General features: G+C 39.6%; 1 protein-coding gene across 5 annotated transcripts in view; it reads right to left on the reverse strand.

Annotated features, from left to right (window-relative positions):
- Positions 1 to 6,088, reverse strand: part of csnk1a1 (casein kinase 1, alpha 1) — a 52,645-nt gene extending 46,557 nt beyond the window's left edge. For 3 of the 5 annotated variants that reach the window (XM_044363884.1, XM_044363882.1, XM_044363883.1), the window contains exons 1-2: positions 5,315 to 6,088; positions 4,892 to 4,998 (exon numbers count right to left, since the gene is read on the reverse strand). In XM_044363884.1, coding sequence (XP_044219819.1) covers positions 4,892 to 4,998; positions 5,315 to 5,437 — 230 coding nt within the window. In that variant the 5' untranslated portion in view covers positions 5,438 to 6,088. The remainder of the gene's footprint in view (positions 1 to 4,891; positions 4,999 to 5,314) is intronic. The other 2 variants (XM_044363885.1, XM_044363886.1) reach the window with 2 other exon arrangements.
- Positions 6,089 to 21,401: the final 15,313 nt, after the last annotated feature.

Raw genomic sequence — 21,401 nt, forward strand, 5'->3', positions numbered from 1 at the left:
ATGCATCCTGGAAAACCGGGAAATTTAAGGCTAACCCTTTTGAAATGCAATTGTCTTAGCTGATGATCTAAGACACATTAACCCCAAAAACAAATTGAAAAAATGTCAAATTAAAATTAATAACAGGAACAATCCGCAAGTAGTGTCTTTCTCTTCACAGTTGTTTTTCAGTTATAACTGAATTAATCAATTCATTTAGCTACTTTTTCTTTTGGCTGGTTTTTCAGAATAACCCACTGCACACACAAGGGCAGCTGTGGCCAAAAGCGGCTTCTGTTTCTGCCCCATTGTTCAATTTTTCGTCTTATTTTTCTAATTTTCTTCGCCTGGGTGACTCACCCTGGCAGCCTGATTTCCAGGGACCAGGAAGTACCCAGCCCGGTTCACATTGCCCCCACAGCAAAATCTCTTGTTCCACAGGAAACACTGTATAATTACATGTCACTTTTCAGAAAAATATTTTATAAGTAAAATATATGATCAGTTTGTTATATAATGCATTGTTATACGTAGATTAAACTAATCAACAGTTTAATGTACAGCTCTAAAATGACAACTTTAAAATGCTGCTCACATGCAGCGATCAGTGTTTCCCAGAGAATTGGATTCTATTGCAGTGGTAACTGACCGGAGACAGGGAGGGGGATTAAATGGAATTTTAGAAATATTAGTGCAGGGCCTGTTCCAAACAGGCATGTTTGGAACGGGCTGATTTCTCAATACCTAGAGAGAGTTGTGCCCACCCCCTAAACGCCTCTCATTCAGACTATTGGTAGATGCTATAATTTACTGATGCTCCCTAAACCCCTGAGCTGCAGGCTATTGGTCGACACTACAATTTACCAATGTTCCCAAAACGTCTCACATGCAGGCTATTAATAGACGTTATAATTTACCCATGTTCCCTAAACACCTCATATGCAGAATACGTGGAGACTACAACTTTGAATTGAGCTGAAGTTGATCGGATGAACTGTAGCGCCCACTCCAAACGTGCGTCCTTTCCGAGACATCCTGCACTGTCTTGAACATACAACTTCCCATGTGTGAGGAATGGAAATAGAGCTTTACTCTCTAAACTTTCTCAACTCTGTCTCTGTGGCAGTTCTTATCACTACAGATGTAATCCCATCTCTGAAAACAACGTGGGTTGCAATGGCAGAGTTGCACTGTCCATATTTCCACTTGTTGAATCCATGTGCAGAAAAAGAAGCAGAAGTAACATTGTTTATGGAGGTATTTTTACACATATTTTTATTTCTAAACGTTTAATTTCTGAACGTGCTAGCACCAAGTCTTGAACATACATGCCAAGTTCTGTTCACAGTACACAGCTCAATGGTAGAGCTTAAGTCTCTTAAAAGTTTTCAAGTCATTAATACTATGGAAGTAATCCTACCTCCTACCAAGATGTGGGTTGCAATCATAGACTGTAAAAAAAAAATGGACGTAGTCACCGAGACATCACCCATTGGTTTGCAAACTGCCGTTTTGAAGCCTCGAGTGTATCCATCTTGGATTTGGCTGTCGCCATGTTTGATTTTTGGAATCAGAAGTGACAATATTTGAATGAGAGGGTGGAGCTGACCATAGCGCTAGCTGCTAGCTTGGTTAGCACAGTGTATTTTCAATCAATGGTTAACAGTGATAATGCTAATGCTACTTTTTGATAGTGAAAAACAGGCTTAAAACCATTAAAACAAAATGTACTAACCAGAAAAACTGATCATCTGACTCATTGATGGGTCTTTTATTACAACCAAACGCTGAACAAGACGTTTTATAGGCGACCACAATGTTAAAATTGACTTAAGTGAACTGAAAAACACTGTGAAATAGCAGCAGCTACGCCCATACGCAATGATTACATTACGCAAGCAACGTTTTCGTTGTGGTGGCGACTTGTCAATCACAACATAAACAAACAACAAAGCATACGCTGCTTTATCGTCTATTTTACTCTAAATGGGGCCATAATTTACAAAATGAACATCATGCTGTATGGAAGAAGACTTGAAACTAGCAATTGAGACCATAAACTCATTAAGGAACAGATTACTGAGGTAATACATCAAGTGAGAAGTAGGGTCATTTTCTCATAGACTTCCATACAATCGGGTGTCTTTTTACAGCCAGTGTAGTCCCCCCATGATGGCCATTAGAGAGAATGCAGGGTTTTGGCACTGCCGCATTGGCTTCATTTTTCAAGCCCAGAGGTTGCCGCTTGGTTGCAATGGTTAAGTGGCGCTGTCTGTATTTCTGCTCATTGACTCCACAGGCAGAAGAGGAGCTAAATCAATGTTATTTACGAGGTATTTTTACACATTTCTTGGGAGCTGCTCATCCAAACACCGTAATACATTGACACTGCACTTCCTCGTTTCCCCAGCAGTCCACCTGCCAGGTATGAAGTAGACTGGATGAATGGTTCTCAAGATATACGAAGGACAAACATACATACATAGAAACAGATAGACAGAGATGCCTACATAGCAATGCATGCATATTATGTAAGACTTAAGAATGTAATTATTAAAAAATGTTGCAGTAAAAAAACTTGAAAATTATCACAGAGGTACTTGGGGACCTGTTGTACAAGAATATGGTTATGATTGCTAATCACAATTTGATAAGACTTTTTTATAGTACTTTTCAAATCTGTATGTAGGAATTAATGGGATATTGATATAATTTTAGCATCCAATTATTAAAATGCAGTAAAACAACATGGAAAATAACCAGAGATATCCAGAGACTCACACAAGAACATGCTGGGTTTTGCCGACTACGACTGCTGCTAACAATTTGATCTGATTATTTTATGGAATTTTGAAGATTGGAATGTATAGCATTGAATGGGCAACTGGTTTTGCTTTGCTGTAGTGAAAGAACAAGAAAGCAACAGATGTATATATTTCGACGGAAAATAACAAATTTGGAAACTTTCTTGATTTAAACAAACTTTGTGGCCATTCAAATATAGATTCCTCAGTTTACGAGGTGCATTTGAATGCACCATGAAGTAACATAGGCTTTGCCATACAATGTAGATTTCAGAGTACACGAGGTGCACCTAAATGCATCATGAAATCCCTGTCAGCACCCACATGCTTTACAGCGATGTAGACACGCAATTGATTTTTAAGTTAAGATAGCACAGTCGCGCCTCTCCAAAGTTTAGATAGTGTGGCATAATGTCACCGCAGTCTTCTCTGCATCATGAAGACTCATGAAATTTCATTTTTTGATTCAGAGTGTGCACAGAGAGGATGGGCTATTCACAGATGGGTCCGTTGTCAATGTATTTGTGAGAGAGGGAGAAAGAGAGTGAGAGAGGGAGAAAGAGGCTGTGCACAGCTCTGCAATTAAATAAGATTTTACCCATTTTAAATAATAAAAAAAAGAAAGAAAATCAGTATGTGGCAGTCAAAGTTGATATTGTGGTGGGCCACCACAAATCAATGTAAGGGAAACATTGTTGGTACATTTTGCCGACAGAACTTATATACTTTTACTTAAGCTTTTGGATGCAGGACTTTTACTTGTTGAACATTTTTTCATTGTGGTATTGTTACTTTTACTTAAGTAAAAGAGCCAAGTACTTCTTCCACCACTGGTAGAGATGGTAGACATCAAACACTTTGCCAGTGACTTCACTCATTACTTTAAGTAATATCTTACATACCTAAATGTAAAGATAAATTCCTAAGTGAAGATCAAGCTATTTAGAATAGAATATAGAACAAACATTGAATACGTAATTCAGTATATATATATATATATATATATATGCCCCAAATCCAGTATAGGTCAGGCTCTACAAAATGTAAATATATTACACAACTCTATTACAGTAAGTATAAGCTGCCATGACTGTTTGATAAATATTCACAATTTAATACATTTACACTTTTTTTCTGGCTAAATCTGAATGAACCTGCATTGATCGCAAATGACTTCTCATCACTTAAAAGATCTTTTGGATATAATCTACCTGTTACAGTGTACACAGAACCATATCAATGTTCATTGCACTTCCACTTCTGTACATCTTGTAGCCACAATTACCACATTCCTGCACATACACCACCTTCACCATTTAGCCAGTTTATGCACAAATAAAAAGATGCCACAGGCTCCAAAATATGTCAGCAACTGCTTTTCAGTGACTATTCAATTTAACGAGCCCCTTCCTAATACTAACAGCATGAAGTTAAAGCATGAATATGAATACTAGTAGACAGTGTATATTTTACATTAACAGTATATAGTATTGAAATGGGGCACAGATTGCTCTGAGGGGCTACATCCCACTCTTAATAGGTACTTCAGCCCAACAAAATATTCTGTGACCGGTTGCAGTCTATGACAAAGCCAAGTTAGGCCTGGAATCACGCGGTTAGAATACACTTCTACCGTGGTGCTTTGATTGTTGTTTTCGCTCCTGTGCTCCGACGCCATTTTCTATCAGGGTAGAGGAAGACATGTTGGGAGCTAACACAACAAAAGAGGAGCGGCCATTTCCAACCACACTGTAGCTTTTCCCCCTCCTGACAACTATTATTCACGATAAAAGGCACAACTGAGGTCTTAACGGAGCTGATACACCCACTTAAAGTAACTAAAGATGTAAAGTGAAAAAAACGACGGGATTTTTTTTAGAGTTCGCGGAAAAGATGTCGGTACTAGAATAGACTAAGTGATGTTAGGCAGATTAGCAGGCCTAATGCCAGCAAGGTTTCTTTCACTATAACATTAGCAGTCTTTTTCACAAAGCAAATGTTACCACAGTAGTGCATATAAATAATAAAATATAACGTTAATAATACTGTATTACTTCACTGTCTGTAACAACACAACTCACAACACACCATAAAAAGAATCCCCTTACCTTATGTGTGGAATCCCGACACCACCTTGTAGGATTTTGTACAGCTTGCTTTCGTATAACAACTGTGGATGCCTGGCTTTTTGTGACTCCAATTTGACTGCTACCTCCTGAAATTGAAACACACAACAGACGCTCATTTTTTAACCTACAGCTCATTTGTCACTGCGCGAGTTACAGAAGCTTTGATGACAATCATCTCGGCACACACCGTATACTGAATAATACCTATTTATGCATCTTGTAGCAGTTTTAGTCAATTCAACAGATCGAAGGCTACAGCCTGGTTAACATACAAAACTATGTTGCAATTTGCTTCAGAATTTTTTGAGCCAGCCGCCGTTCGGTCCAGGAAGAAATTAAACTACCAACTTCCCTACAAGACCATAGACAAATGTAACGTTAAATATTAATGGCGTAAATTACCTCTCCATTTGTGATGTTGATGGCCAGGTATATGTCGCCGAAAGATCCCGATCCAATTTTTCTGACAAGCTTGTATTTTCCACCGACTATGAATTCGGCTTTTGAGCCGCTGCTGCTCGCCATAATATCCACCAAATGACAATCTCCACCCAATTCACTTTAGGAAATTCTGTGTGGCAGTCTAGCCCAATTGCCAGGATAACATACAGAGTCCCAAACCAGATGGTTTTGATGAGGGTAATTATGGACTAGCGTTAGCTATTACGCCACACAATCTTACAAATAACCTTAACGTTCGCTAACGTAACAAGCAAGTTGGAAAATAGATTTCTCCTGGCGTTGTTCGCTTTATTCACAGGCTACCAGCTACTAAAGATCTTCCTTATAATTAGACCTCCTCCAAAAAACACGGAATACCGTGTCAGTATCAAAGTATATACATCCAAACCTCAATCCGAAAAAGCTTACGGCCTTCAACAATCACCCAGTAACAGCCACCTCTAAGTAGCAGCTAGTCAAATCTAACGTTAGCTAACGTTAGCATCAAGCTAACGTTATCGCAAGAACCACCACGGAAAAAAATGTCCCGGCCTCCTCCGCTCTGAAGGGAAAACGCCTTTTTAATTACACTTCCGATGGTATCGTTGTCTTTTCAATTTTCTCAGTCCTTAACAGCGTTTCGACAAACTTCAAGGGTCGCAACCGTCCGTACACAGTATAACCCACTCACTCCGCCATCTTGTCTTCTCTACCCTTTCTCTCAGCTGGTTTCCGTTGGAGGCGATTAGCTAAGGTTAGGTATCTCATGACCCCTTCAGGTGCTGTCGGAAATAATGAAATCAAAACTCGACACGTGAACGCCGCAATAAGGTGATAGATAATTGAGATTCCAAAATTAATGTATTTTCTATTGCACCCACAATGTACTCAGTCAGCAACTGCAAAGTTGAGAAGTGGTTTATTGTGCAGCAGTTTTCGGTTTAGTCCAGGTGATATGTGAAAATTATGTTCACTTTTTCATAAAAGAATGAAACTTGGCACACTTGTACAGTTTGGGGCCCTGAACATTTTCAGAAATGGAGCCATCGCAAAAACACTTCGTGGCGGCCATGGCGGACATTTTGCTTTCCGCCAGAAACGAATTATGTATTTTGCACCATATCACCTGAACCAAACATGATAACACAGAAAAGGTGATGTCTACCCACATGTTTTGATGGTCAAGGATTACAGTAATACCATATACAACATCATTAACTGTTCAGGTGAATAGTTAATGGTGAATTAAGTAACGTTGTGAGAAGGATTATAATGAAATCGCAGTATCTGAGAAGATGCAGAATGAAATTTCAAAATCAGGCCTACCCCCCATCACTCTCCCTTCATGGTGGACTACGCTAAGGAAACAAGACTGATCTGTTAACTTGCCTAGAGAACAGTATAAGCAGTGTCCCAGACAATGAGGTTCAAATACTAGATGGGTCAGCAGTCATAAACTTGCTGAAACCTTCAATGACTTTTCCAGTGAGATCTTTACACTTCATATCAAAGAGAAACTTGAAAGGGCCAACATAGTGGATGTTGTATGGGACAGCTATGACGTTAACAGCTTAAAGTCCCAGACAAGACAGAAGTGGGTAAAGGGGACAAGAACAAGAGTGGATGGAAAAAACAAGATACCAACCAACTGGAAAGGCTTCCTGAGAGTGGATGAACACAAAACAGAGCTCTTTCACTTTATGGCCAGAAAGCTTGTGGAAATGTCGACTACCAAAGTTGTTTCCACTTGTGGACCCAATGTTCTATCATCTCACCCACAAGAAACAGATCAGATTGCCCCTTGCATACACGAAGAGGCAGATACAAGGATGCTACTCCATGCGGTGGATGCTGCAAGAAAGGGATTTAAAAAGATCACCCTGTGGACTGTGGACACAGATGTTGTGGTCCTGGTTATTGCACATGTGTCAGAACTGGACATTGAGGAGCTGTGGGTGGCATTTGGGACTGGCAAGAACTTCAGATACATACGTGCCCATGAGATTGCCAGGTCTCTGGGTCCTGACAAATCCAAAACCCTTCCTGTATTCCATGCCTTCACTGGCTGTGACACAGTATCTGCATTTGCAACCAGGGGCAAGAAGACACCATGGGATACCTGGAATGCCAATGACATGGCAGCAGAGGCCTCCATGGCTTTGTCAAAGCAGCACCTCAAAAGAGCAGTGACCCAAGGAGGACACTGTTGGGGACAAGCACTTGAGGTGGCACCAAATATGCCATCTCCAACAGACTGGGATTGGATGGACCCAAGCGATTTGAGACCATTGTGGTCACCTCTTCCACAGGCAAGACAGTTCATCCTTTAACTCTTACGCCTGGGACACACAGCCTGCGTGAGCAGAACCTCTTGCTTTTCATTTCAGTGCCCATGTTCACAGATTAGAGCAGCCACACAGCAGCGGTTCCTCATCAAGAGATTCGGGGTCTTGCCTACTTTTTCTGTGTGATATGTGTGGTTCTCAGCAAAAATAGATAGAGAAAAAGATCTGTTGACAGTCATATTAACATCATACCAGCAACATTACACCTTTCTCTATGGTTTCAATGTCTATATCTGTAGAATATGTCAAAGACATGAAGTGTCACCACTGCGGGTCAGCCTGTGCGGTGCATGCCGGGGCAGGGAGCCTCTCTGATGGGGAACTCCAGTGCGGAGAGTCATCAGAGTTATTTTTAACAATTGAGCACACACTTCTTAATCTTTTTCTGACTAAACTTAATACAAATGAAATTTATAATGAAATGATATGAAACATGCTATTATTGATGGCCATTATCAAAGCCAAACTCTATATATAGAAAGATAGAGCTGACAGCATTAGCGCCTCAGCAGCAATGCTGTCTGTGTGGACGCTGAAAGCGTGCAAGGCACAGCAGTTCAGCAACACACACGCACTGCTGAGGTTCACACAGGCTGTGTATCCCAGGCATTCGGTTGTGGCTGCAAGAAAGGCTGCCGGGGGCATTGTAAATGCAAATATGCCTCGTTAAGGTGCACAGCTCTGTGTCAATGTGGAGGAGACTGTGAAGGAGACAGTGAAGAATAGGTTCAACAACAAAACAATCAAACACATGTGATTCTGAAATACATTTTTTGAGGTAAATCTTTGTGGTTGACACATTCTTTTTAAGCTAAGTTGCTATGGTCATATTGACTATTGTTCTACTCTTGTCAAGATTAATGAACAAAAGGATTAAAGGTGCAATATATGACATTCAGCTCCACTAGATGTCGCACTACAACACCAGCATCTCAGGCCAAAACAAATTTGCGTGTTGCTTACTCAGTAAAGTTAGAAGAAAAAAGAAAGAAAGAAAGTGGCCCCTGAACCGACAGCTTATGAAGCTGTAACATGAGAAAGTTTGTAACCCAGCTGCCATTTTGAACACAGGGAGGACACGGAGAGACTCACATGCACTGACATGCACACTCACATGCACTAACATGCACGTGCAGTTGGACCGGCTATCAAAACAAAGAACAGAGAAGCTCGGATAACAACACACACAGAGGGAGTGTGACTTCATTCTCTGCTCAGGACGCCATCACTCCATTGTATCTTTACATAGCAAATACTTGTTTGCTGCTATATTGATGTTCAAATTGTCATATATTGGACATTAAAGCTTTTAAAACTTTGCACAGCATGCATGCAACGGACATGATATTATAAAGTCTAGCCTAGGTATTCTGATACAATGATTTCCTTCTCACAGCATCAATGAATTCACCATTAACTATTCACCTGAACAGTTTAGGATGTTGTACATGGTATCATTGTAATCCTTGGCCATCAAAACATGGGGGTAGACATCACTTTTTCTATGTTATCATGTTTGGTTCAGGAGATATGATGCAATATACATAACTAGGTTATGGCGGAACGTATATTGGTCGCCATGGCCACCACAAGGTGTTTTTGTGATGGCTCCATTTCTGAAAATGTTCAGGGCCCCAAACTGCACAAATGTGCCCAGTTTCATGCTTTTATGAAAAAGTGAACATATCACCTCAAATTTGGCACATAACATCTGGACTAGTTAACATAATGTTTATAAAGTAATCAGCATCCATTGCATGTATTTTGTCTTGTCTCTTTTTTGGCCATCACCTATAATCTATGGGAGAGAGTGGCTGCACTAGAGATGGACCCCCCAATACATCTCAAACTTGAACCCATAAAATGGGACATTTAGCAAAGTAACCTTCAAATAATCTTCAGAAAAAGACTCTAAAGAAGAGGTAACAGCATTAATCAGCAAGAATAGAAGAGAAAATACCATCTTTGGATATATTTTTTAAATCAAAACAACTAGCCAGAAGTTAACTGCTAACTCCTACCTGCTACTGTTACCAACAATCCAAAAGAGAAACTGCACTGAGGAAACTAACAGAAGAGTTATTTTGTGAAGATAAGAAGAGAAATTAAGGGGTCCTTGTTGGTGATATTCTCTCTCTCTCTCTTCATGAACTGGTATGGCGGCACGACCAACGTTTGCGGAGGCCTTTCCTAGTTCCAACTGGTCTTTGTCCATGTCTACATCTACGTCTATATCATGTGTGGAGTGCAAGGGAAATATGTCTAAGATCATCAGTTTCTTTTGGACATTCATAACAAAGACTTTTGCTACCAGAAATACTGTCTGGGAGAGCTAAATCAGCTGAGTGCATTTGGCCTGCTATGCCCAGTGGACTCAAAGGAGACCACGGCCTTGCCTGGAGCTGCACCAGAGAGGAAACACAGCGCTTGAGCGGGGCAAGTGCAAAGGAGTGCAAGCTAGGCTAACTGTTAACCCATACAAATTGGCAGTTCCAACAATCATGTTGCCTAATGTTCTCTGAACAGCAAAACAGATTATAAAACTCCCCCATGGTGGTCATTCATTGACATACAAGAGCTGTCTAAATCAAACTGAGACACATATTTTTCTCTCTAAATGCACTATAATGCACCGCGCTGCTAACTACTCATTCTTTTTTTGTTTTTTTCTCTTGGGATTTTTATGTTTTTAACATCTTTTTAAAAGGCATTTTTAGATACACAGGATATCTTTATCCTCTCTGTTGTTGTTGCACTGCTGTGGGCTGGGAAGAACAGCATTTCATTTTTTACAAAAAAATGACGATAAACTAAATCTTGAAAGCTGCTAGACACCCTGGCTGCGGTCAGAAAGTACCTCCTATTGTCTTTTTCTAACCTCTTGACCTCAATGGAAAACATGACAAGGTCAAGGAAAGGTGTGAAGGGGAATTCATAAGGGCTTAGGAAAAGACAAACCTGGTTCTAAGAGAATCCGACTGCACTTACACGGGGCTACGTAACTATGCAACGGCGGATGTTATTGATATGGGTCTTCTGTGGTGAAACTACAATGTTCTGAAGATGGACTACAAAAAGCACACCTTAGACACTTTGCCCTGTGTGTTCTCACCATGTTGTTTCATGCAGGCTATATAAATGTGGACAACACGGTGAAAAATATTATTTCATTACCAAGGTCAGAATTGAATTAAAAAAAGGAATGTAGGCTACCAGTCACAAAACTGAAACAAAATTGTCACACTAAGAATGCTTGCTCACGCTCACCCTCCTGAATCCAAATGATTGTATGAAAATAAATGTTAAATGTATGCAAGGAAGGCATAAAATGTTAGGCCTACAAATCACTGTAATATCATCATTCTTAAGTTTCAAACATGTTGAATTAAAAACATCATCTGACTAAAAATCTCTCCTATTCCTTTTTCTTGAAAGACATCTCTGTTTTGGTTAATATGCTGATTATGATCTGTTATTAGCCAAAGCATATAATAGCTTAAGAACCACCACACAACTCAGTAAACACCTTGAAATGTTGACTTGATTGTGCTTTTAAGTTGTTATGATTGATACAGGCTGTGGATGTGTAATGTGACAAAATAGTTGATTCCCCAAAGATATTAATATCAGATAATCAAGGGCCCAACACTACTGCAGTCAATGATTGGCCAATAACCCATCTACCCAGCTGAGTAGTATATATCCCAATGGGCCCATCTTCAATTAGTGGCCTACAAAAGGGCAGCTGGGGAATATCAGAGATAAACAGCAAAATTAGGGCCATGGCTTCCAACACCTTGCTAACAGCCCAGCCTTCAGCCACTGTGTGGGAGCCACTGATGGATGCCACATCTGTATCAAGGCTCCCTATGGTCCACACACAGAAGATTACCTCAACAGGAAACTCTTTCACTCTGCCCAGCTTCAGGCAATCTGTGACAGCACTGGCAAATTTCTGGACATATTTGTTGGTTACTCTGGTTCAGTCCACGACACAGGTGCTAAGAAATAGTCCAGTGTTTTTCAGGGGCTATTACCCATTGGCTGGGTACTTCATCATGGGGCATAGGGGATACCGATGTCTGACTGCACCAATCACTGTCATTACTCCATACCGTGAGGCAGTGAGGGGAAGAGTGGAGGCACACTTCAACGCTCACCATGCAAGAGTCCGGATTATTATAGAGAGGGCCTTTGGCATGATGAAGGCACGGTGGCAAGGGATCTTCTTTAAAGTCCTGGAAGTGGATCACACTTTTGCTGCAAATGTCATCGCAGTGCGTGCAGCGCTCCATAATGTCTGCATCACTGCTGGGGACTGCTGTGAGAAATACAAAGACCATGCCATACAACTGGTCAAACTATTTTAAATAATGAATGCAGTGTCTGAATGTAAATGGAAGTATTTACTAAACAACATGGTGGTTATGTCCTGCATTTATAGCCTACATGTGTTCCATTCTAGGTTCCTTTTTCCATCTGGGTGGCCATTCTATTTAGTTTGTATATTTCACAAGTGTAGGTTGGTCACTTTGCACTTGGGTACTTCTACCCTTATTCACCAGGTATGCCCTGGTGTTGAAAAAATGTCAATGTGCATCACAGTAAAGAACACATTATGTTGCATGTACAACAGAACTCTCATGTGTTTGAGGTGACAATTCTGAAAAAGTGGACCCTGACTTCTATTGCTATTGACCATCTTGTAAGAGGTGAGAGGAAGAGGCTTGCACAATACATTGAGTTAGGCAGTGGTGAGAACAGTGGTTGGGGACAGCTCGTACAGGTGGGCTAGATTTTTGTTTGTGGATTGAAGCAATGTGTTGCTCAATACTATTCCATTCTTTCAGCAACTGAAGACCTTTGTATTTCACTTCTTTCACACAAAGACACAACACAACAGGACTCAATATAGTTATTTTATTTTTTTTAATTTTTTTTAACAAGTTCTGCGAAACGGGCCAGGAAGCTCTCATTTTGTTCATACAGAGCAGCATCCCTGGCCTCCTCCTTTTGTACCTGGGATTTTAAGAAGGCCAATATGCCCCCACCACTCTTTGGCCTTTTAGTGGGTGGCTGGGAGCTGGTACCTGGCATCGGCTCCTCCTCACTACCTGTATCATGTACATGGCATATACATAGCTAACTCCGCTGTTTTTGCATGTTTGTACACAACAGTATCATCTGCGTACATTTGTAGTTCTACATCATGACACTGTTGAGGGAGATCATTAATATATAGGCTAAATAATAGGGGACCTAACACTGACCCTTGTGGAACACCCATTGTGCACCTCATGTTACTGGACAACGTGTTAAAGTCACAAACTTTAACACATTGTAACCTATTAGATAAATATGAAGACATCCATGCCATTGATCTAGCTGAGAAGTTAAATTTAGAGAGTTTCAATTTTAAAACATCATGATTGACTGTGTGGAATGCTTTATGCAGATCTAAAAATACAGCACCAACTACTCCTTTATCAAGTCTTGATTTAATTTGCTCTATGAAGTGCAAGGTAGCAGTTTCAATGGAATTATTTGCTCTAAGGCCAAATTGCATACAATTCAGACCAAAATTGCTTGTATTAAGAAATGTCGTCAGTTGTTTAATGATAACTTTCTCAGCAACCTTTTAGAGTACTGGCAGTATACTTATTGGTTTGTAGTTACTGGTTTTAAGGCAGACTCCAGATTTATAAATAGACGTGTGGTGTCATGGTGTCAAATGGGAAAGCATCTCTACTTTTGGAGCTTTTTAAGGAGCTGATGATAATGATGATTTTCGTAATTTTTTTTCCTAACTCATATTCAGACTCAAAATAAATAAATAAATATATAAAGACAGAAGCAACAGTAAGATAATCTTCAGTTAACTTTCCCTGTACTTTGAGTGTAAAATCTCTCTAAAAATTTTTGGTCCCTTCTTGTGAGATTATCGATGTTTTTCCAGATCAATTTACTGTTGCCTTTTGCCTCATTCAATATATTAAGATAAAAATGAGTTTTAGCTTCTCTTAGCTCTTGGATAACTTTGTTCCTTAAACCTTTATAAATCAGCAGCATCACTAGATTTCTTAAGTTTCCACAAATTTTCATTAAATCACTGTAAATTGTTTTTATTCGTAGATTTTATCTGTATACTCACATACTCACACAGAGTTGATCCTGTGAGTAAAAGTATCACAGCCATAGTTCAGATCATCAGACAGTACATCATCCCAGTTCAAGCTGTTAATTTCACTGACAAATTCTTCTTGCTTAGCTCTGGCTATGCATTGAAGGATCATTGTCTCAGTTGCCGTGGTCCTAAATCTATTTTTAGTCAGTTTTCTCTCACATAGAGTTAGGTTATGATCTGATAAGCCAGTGATTAAGTTATAGCTTTTAGTTATTCTGGTTAGTAAATATCAGATCAATTTGTGCACTGGAGCATTCTGCAATCCTAGTTGGGCCTTTTACTAGTTGTTCTAGTTGGAATTTCTCTGTGATTACTTTTAGTTTTTTCTTCTTAGATTTATCCTCCCAGTTCACATAAGTAATAATTATTTGTTGAGATTGCACTCTTTGAAGACTTTGAGTTGATCATAGAAAGTGTCATTTGCAGAAGGGGGCCTATAGACACCTATGATGTTAGAAAACATTTGTTGGGATAATATTATTTTTATCCCAACATATCCTAACATGTTACCCACATTGTAAACCACATGTTCACGTGATTGATGTTGACCCCTCCTCCTCTTCCATTGGGTCTGTCTCTTCTGAAACATTGGTATTGGCATCGTAAACACACTCGCAGGTGTTGTTTGTTTCAACCATGTTTCAGTCAGTCAGAGGAAGTCCAGATTTTGACAGAAGATGAGTTAGATGATTGCTCTTTGCAGTAATGCTTCTGATGTTAAAATGTCCACCAAATAGCCCCCTCGGAGGACAGTCCTATGCAGCAATCCCATCCAGGATCCTGGTGGCCCAAGGGTAGAAGCTCCTCTTAAGCCCCTCAGCACCGGCCTGGTACACCCAGAACCTCCTCTTGACCTCAGCGGGGAGAAAAGATCGCCATCCAGGTGGTTAGGATCCCCAGAAGATCCATGTGGCCGGGACTGTTTCCTTCAATGTTGAGATGGATGTACGGATGGTCTTGCTTGTCCATGTGGTCGGGATCACAGCTGGTGTATATCCTCTAAATCTTTTCCTCAATGTTTAATCTGATGTTTACGTTTGAAAACCTGAACCGGTCTGGTAGCAGAGTCTGGTAGCAGGGGGATGAGCTGACCACTTGATAGTGACCCACAGTCATATGCCATCATATGCCAGTCATATACCATCACTGTCCAGTAATGTCCAATATTATTCACAAAGCGTTTACAGAAGTACACAAATTTAGCGAAGCTGACAGAGAGGTTACTTGATAGGTCCGTGCCTTCTTGAGTCCAGGGTGCATAGAGAGGCTCCAGCATGCTTGGGTTACATTACCAGCAAGGATCCTTTAAGTTTTCTTCTTGTTTTCATAAAATAACTCTTCTGTTAGCTTCTTTAGTGCTGTATCTCTTTTGGAATATAGAACACCCCCATCTGTGCAGGTGCCGGTGGGCGGATTCTTCAACGCCTATTAACACTATGGATAACAGAACATTACTGAAAGGGCAGTTGGGCCAGAATGCACACCAACCAGTAATGGAATAGTCTAACTGTTACTAGCCATTTAACTTTGTGGCTAATGATAATTGCTTTCACCTCAAATGTTTAAAAGTTAATGAAGTGTGTAGATAATAGTAATTACGTTGCAGTTCCATATAGAATGCTGGGATAGACAGTGTAAGCCTGTTTTAATTGTACAACATAATATCCACAAACGCTAGCCCACCACAGTTCCTAGCCATCTAATTTGCTTCATCATGTATTTGGTTTTCAGGTTATTCCGCTTTTTGGAGGCCTGATTGGGGGTCACCTGACCTTCAAGCCTCATTTCCTTCACTACCTGCCTGTAGATCTGAATTAGCTTTATTTGCCATCAACATTTATATTATAAGCGTTTTAACCCACAAATATAGGCCACTTACTCCCAGCCTGATTTGGCTGCATTCCTCTTCCCACTGAAGAGATGATCCAGCTTTTCCCTTGCCTTTATCAAGGCAAAGGTGTCGGCATCTGTGACTGAAGTAAAATTAATTAATGATATCACTAAAGGCTGGCAGTACAACAATACTCAAATGAAGAAATGACTAATGCAAACTAAGAATATGTTACGGGTCCGTGTACCCTCCAAAGCTGTGTTCAACTTGTTTGATAACAGGATAAACAAATATACAAATTATTTTGTTTTTCCTTGTTCCATGTGAATTAAAAAAAAAAAGGAAATCCACATGCTTTTTCCATTTTCATATTCATATCGGCAATTTGAAAAGAAATTAAACCAAAACCAGAAAACAACTTGTTTTTCATTTTTATTGTTGTATGTATATTATCTGCCCCTACTGCATCTCAAATAGTCAAATACTCTAAAAAAGACTATTCGCTCATCAATTCGCTCAACGCACAACATAGCGTCTATCAACTTCTGGGATATGAGGGTATGGATGAGTGCTTCTGGTTTGAACATTTTCGCACTGCTGTTTTCACAAATAACTTACATTGATAAGAAGTGAAAACTAATTAGTTGTTCCATTGCAACATCAGCCTGCAGCAGAGCTATGCCTCCACCACTTTATACTGAAGGCAACTACCATATTATCAAAGACCTTAATGACACCATTAAAACATCCATTCTACAAAGTGCCTCACAAAAGTACAACAAAATTCTTTCTATTTTATTGTCATATATTTAGTGCCCCTACTGAAATGGTCTTTGATGAACAATGAAAAAATATTATAAATATGCATACAATTATAACTATTTAGTAAAACATACTTATGTATTTATTTATTTATTAAATTTATGAAATAATCAAAGCAAAACTTTGTGAAACATTCTTTCAGAATTTCATTTATTAAACAAACAAACAAAAAATTCAAACCATGGGGTCAGATTTACAAATTGTGAGTGTTCCAAATTGAAGGACATAACATAACATAACATAACATAACATAACATAACATAACATAACATAACATAACATAACATAACATAACATAACATAACATAACATAACATAACATAACATAACATAACATGACATAACAAAGTGAGCAATGGACACAAATGGAAGCTAGAAAAATCCAGCACTCAACAACACACTTTTTCATGTCAAGGACCTCCAAAATAGGTGCATAATAGACCACAGACCTGTTGTTGGAGAGGATTTTGTCCTGGAAGTTAGTGTAATAAAAGTGAAATTAATCTATTTGTCCTTTTGCTGGAAACCCCCTGCAGCCCTCTCAAGAACTCCTGGTGGTCTTTGGATCCCAGTTTGGGAACTATTCTTCTAAATAACTTGATAACCACTTTACAAAGTGGATACAATTAGGGATGTCACAAGAATCAATACGCAGATACCATAGACACATAGATACCAAATCAATACCAGCATTTTAAAATGATACTAATACCAGCATTTTTAGTTATCAGTAGTATCAACGCCTCAGTCTATAACTCAGTGTTATTATTCTAATATAGCCGGAGTGTGTTTGTTTAAATGCTGAAATACTTAAAGTTTCAATCATACTTACAAGATTGCAAACCAAAATGGGAGCACATAATCACACAGTTGTATTTATTGTTACAGCATCACATTTCATGCAGTTCCTCTAATTTGAAATAACTATTTTTTGGGCTGCTTTGCTTTCTACTTGAAGGCTACAGGCCAATATTTAATTTGTAACTGTTATTCTATATGCTTAAATAATGAAACACACAAAGTTTTGTTCAATACTTAATGTTTATAAAAAAGTTTTTAAATAGAGGTCTGTGTCCTGAACGGGATTTCTGGTTTTGCCATGGTATCAAATCAGGTATTGAGAATAGTGGAACTTCAGTGGTAATTGTAGTATGGTGACATCACTAGTATATACTGGAAGTGTCATACAATTTACTGACTATTTTGAGAAATTTTCTATTACACTTCTGATTTGGCAGTGAGATTTGCCAATTTTGGGGGTGTGTAAGTTGTGATAAATTTGAATGAATGTGGCGGTTTCACTCCAAAATGGTAGCAATGCTACCACAGCGCCATCTAGCAGTGGTTGCCAAAAATACTCTTTGAATTAGACATTGACACGAAGAACAAGCTGTTGGGCCTCATATGCCATGTGCATGAGACAAAGGCAGGCCTGCACGCAGTCACAAAGCCTGATAACAAAGAAAGGTGCCAAGTCAAACAAAAGGACTCCAAATGGACTTAAATTCCCATCATGCTCTGCACAACTCACACCTAGGTGTAAAATCTAGTAGAGTCAAACTCTCGGCTCTCATTGGATGAGATCCACCAGAAACACATGGAGGATTTCCCTTTACAGCCATGATGTCACAGAGACTATAAATACTCCACTCACTGTCTGAACTTTGCTTCCTAGCTGCTCGCAGGCTAACATAACGAAGTAACTCCTGTACATACATGACTGTAACTAAGCAAAACGCTGCTGTTTTCTCTGCACTGCCACCAAGGATCAGCTGCCGTGATATCTGCCAACAGAGCACAAAGAAGGCCCCATCAGCATCTGAGCCGAAGAATCAAGCTGGACCCAAAAGACGGACTGAAACACACCCTACTTGCTTTGCTAAGTAAGAGGCTTAAGTCTGGGCAGAGTTAGGATATTAAAGTGTGTGTTATTTTCAGCTTTATTGCTATTGTTTTGTTGTGAAGTTACAACTGAGAGTCTGTTTTTTCCTGCTGATAATACTGTGAAGTATTGTTGTTGTTGCTGCTTGTTTTGGTTGTGTTTATCAGGCCAGACTGTTTTGTGTCTGTCCAGCGGCTTGGACTGCTCTGTGTTAGCTTGTCATCATATATGAGATCATGGATTGCATTTTATTTGCTGAAATCAGACTGTGGCCAGTGAATAAGGACATTTGCGTGCCATGTCTCTGTGAAAATAAAAGCAAGCGCCACTCTCTCCTCATGATCGCTGAGATGTCTTGCTCTTTGGTGGTTTCACCCACTCGCGGTCATATCTGCCATCTTGACCAGAACCCCACATGGTTCATGTTCACCATCTTGTTCCTCCTCCTTCCTCTCTCACAGCCCCCCTGCACATACCCCTTTTTGAGACTGCTTTCACTGTTTGGTTATTGGTCCCTGATCTTAGGGTGGTGCCCCTTTACATTAATGGCTACTGATTTTTAATAATTAATGATTATCCTTGATAATCATTAATTATTGTTAATAACCAAAACCTGCTTCTACTAAGTCCCAACATAGCTACTAAGTAAGGATGAGTGGATTCAAAATTAAAGAAAGGCAACTGGCCTTCCAACGGATGAGAAAGTTGGCATTACATTGTTGTGTGCCCCTTTGTAGCAATTTGTCACACTATAACTCAGAAATAAGTTTTAACTTGTTTCCTATAGATACTGCGGTACAATCTCAATGGCTAATCAAGATCCGTGGGGACCATTTCAGCCCTATGAAAAACACTTATGTGTGTAGCAGCATTTTCAGCTGGGGGACTTCGTAGTGACTGCTGAGAGACTGAGGAGATTACAAAAATTAGCTATACTGGTTCTCTTTTCCTGGAATGAGTATGCGCACCAAGACTTAATGTTTGGGAGCGTTGGCCGAAGGCAGAGAGCCCTACCCCGGACTTTCTATGCAGATTTGGATTATAATAATAATTAATTTTATTTATATAGCACTTTTCTTAACAATATTACAAAGTGCTTTAGAAAGAAAAATAAAATCAACAAGGCAGATAAAATAAGTAACGAGGAGCAAAGAGGTAAAGGCAGAAGTACATAGTAACAATAGAAAATGCACAATAATAGTAATAATAGGACAATAGAATGCACAGGAATAAAATAATGATAAAAAATAAGATAAAATAACATCAATTAATAGGTGTAAAAGCAGTAATTAAAACATATCAAACATTTCCTAAAGCTCTCACAAAGAAAAAAGTTTTAAGACGAGTTTTAAAAGAAACTAGAGACCTAGTGTTTCTGAGTTCAGTTGGCAAGGAGTTCCAGAGAGTGGGGGCTCTGACAGCAAAAGCCCGACCACCCTTTGTCACAAGCTGTGACCTGGGAATGACCAATAGGGCTCCAACTGCGGATCTTAAGGGTCGAGGGGGCACATACCAGTTCAGTAGTGCAGATATGTAACTGGGAGCAAGGCTGTTTAATGCTTTAAAGGTAAGTAATAAAATTTTTCAATCGATACGAAGGCTAACTGGGAGCCAGTGTAGGGAGGCAAGCACAGGGGTGATGTGCTCATACCTTTTTGTCACAGTACTGAGACAAGCAGCAGCATTTTGGACCAGCTGGAGACGGTGAAGGGAGCCCTGGCTGATACCTGAATAAAGTACGTTGCAATAGTCGAGTTGAGAATAAATAAAAGCATGTATAGTTTTTTGAAGATCAGCAAAAGATAAAAATGACCTAATTTTAGAGATGATCTTCAACTGGTAAAAACACAACTTCACAACATTTTTGACTTGATTCTCAAAACAGAGGTTGGAGTCAAATATGACCCCCTGATTTCTAGCAGCCTGTGTAATATTCATTGACAGATTGGCAAGGTCTGCTCCAAAAGAGCTGACAGAATTTGGTGGACCAAACAGAATGACCTCAGTTTTGTCGTCATTGAATTTAAGAAAATTCTGGGACATCCAGGATTTAATGTCAGAGAGGCATGATTTAAGTTTGATGAGGCTGCTAGGATCTGAGGGCTTTAATGTTAAGTATAGCTGTGTGTCATCAGCATAAAAGTGATACAGCACATCATGATTCTGAATAAGCTGGCCAAGGGGCAGCATTTATATGGAGAACAGAAGGGCCCCAAGAACTGAGCCTTGAGGAACCCCACAATTCAACTGCGCTATCGTGGAGATGGAGTTATCCAGAGCAACAGAAAAAGTTCTATTGAGGAGATATGATTGTAATAAAGAAAGAGCCGAACCCCTGATCCCCACCCAGTTCTCTAGGCGATTTAGGAGGGTACTGTGGTCAACAGTATCAAATGCAGTACTTAAGTCTAAAAGAACTAAAATCGAGCAGTCACCTCTGTTTGCAGCTAAAAGTAGGTCATTAGTTACTTTAACATGGGCTGTCTCGGTACTCTGAAATGCTCTAAAACCAGACTGGAAGCAGTTAAAAACACTATAACGATTCATAAAAGAAATCAATTGAGAAGAAATTACTTTCTCCAGAACCTTAGACAAAAAAGACAGTTTGGAGATAGGCCCATAGTTGCTCAAAGACAGAGGGTCCAAATTAGGTTTTTTAAGTAAAGGGTGGACAATAGTATGCTTAAAACTATCTGGAAAAGAACTGGAGGTCAGGGAACTATTAAAAATGTGCAAGATAACAGGACTAACTGTGGGAAATACCTCCTTGAGCAGCTTGGTGGGGATGGTGTCTAAGGTGCTGGAGGAAGAGCTCATGTGGGAAACTGTATTTTCTAACTCTACCATTGTAATGGGTTGAAATTGGGTAAAAGAGGCCGGGTTATGATGTTGAATGGAGAGAATGTGGGAGGCAGGCGAGAGGTTAAGAATTAAGAATTAAGAATACAAGAGGTTATTGTGGTGTAGGGAGTAGGAGTACAGAT

This window comes from Thunnus albacares, chromosome 10, assembly GCF_914725855.1.
Source record: "Thunnus albacares chromosome 10, fThuAlb1.1, whole genome shotgun sequence".
NCBI lineage: Eukaryota > Metazoa > Chordata > Actinopteri > Scombriformes > Scombridae > Thunnus > Thunnus albacares.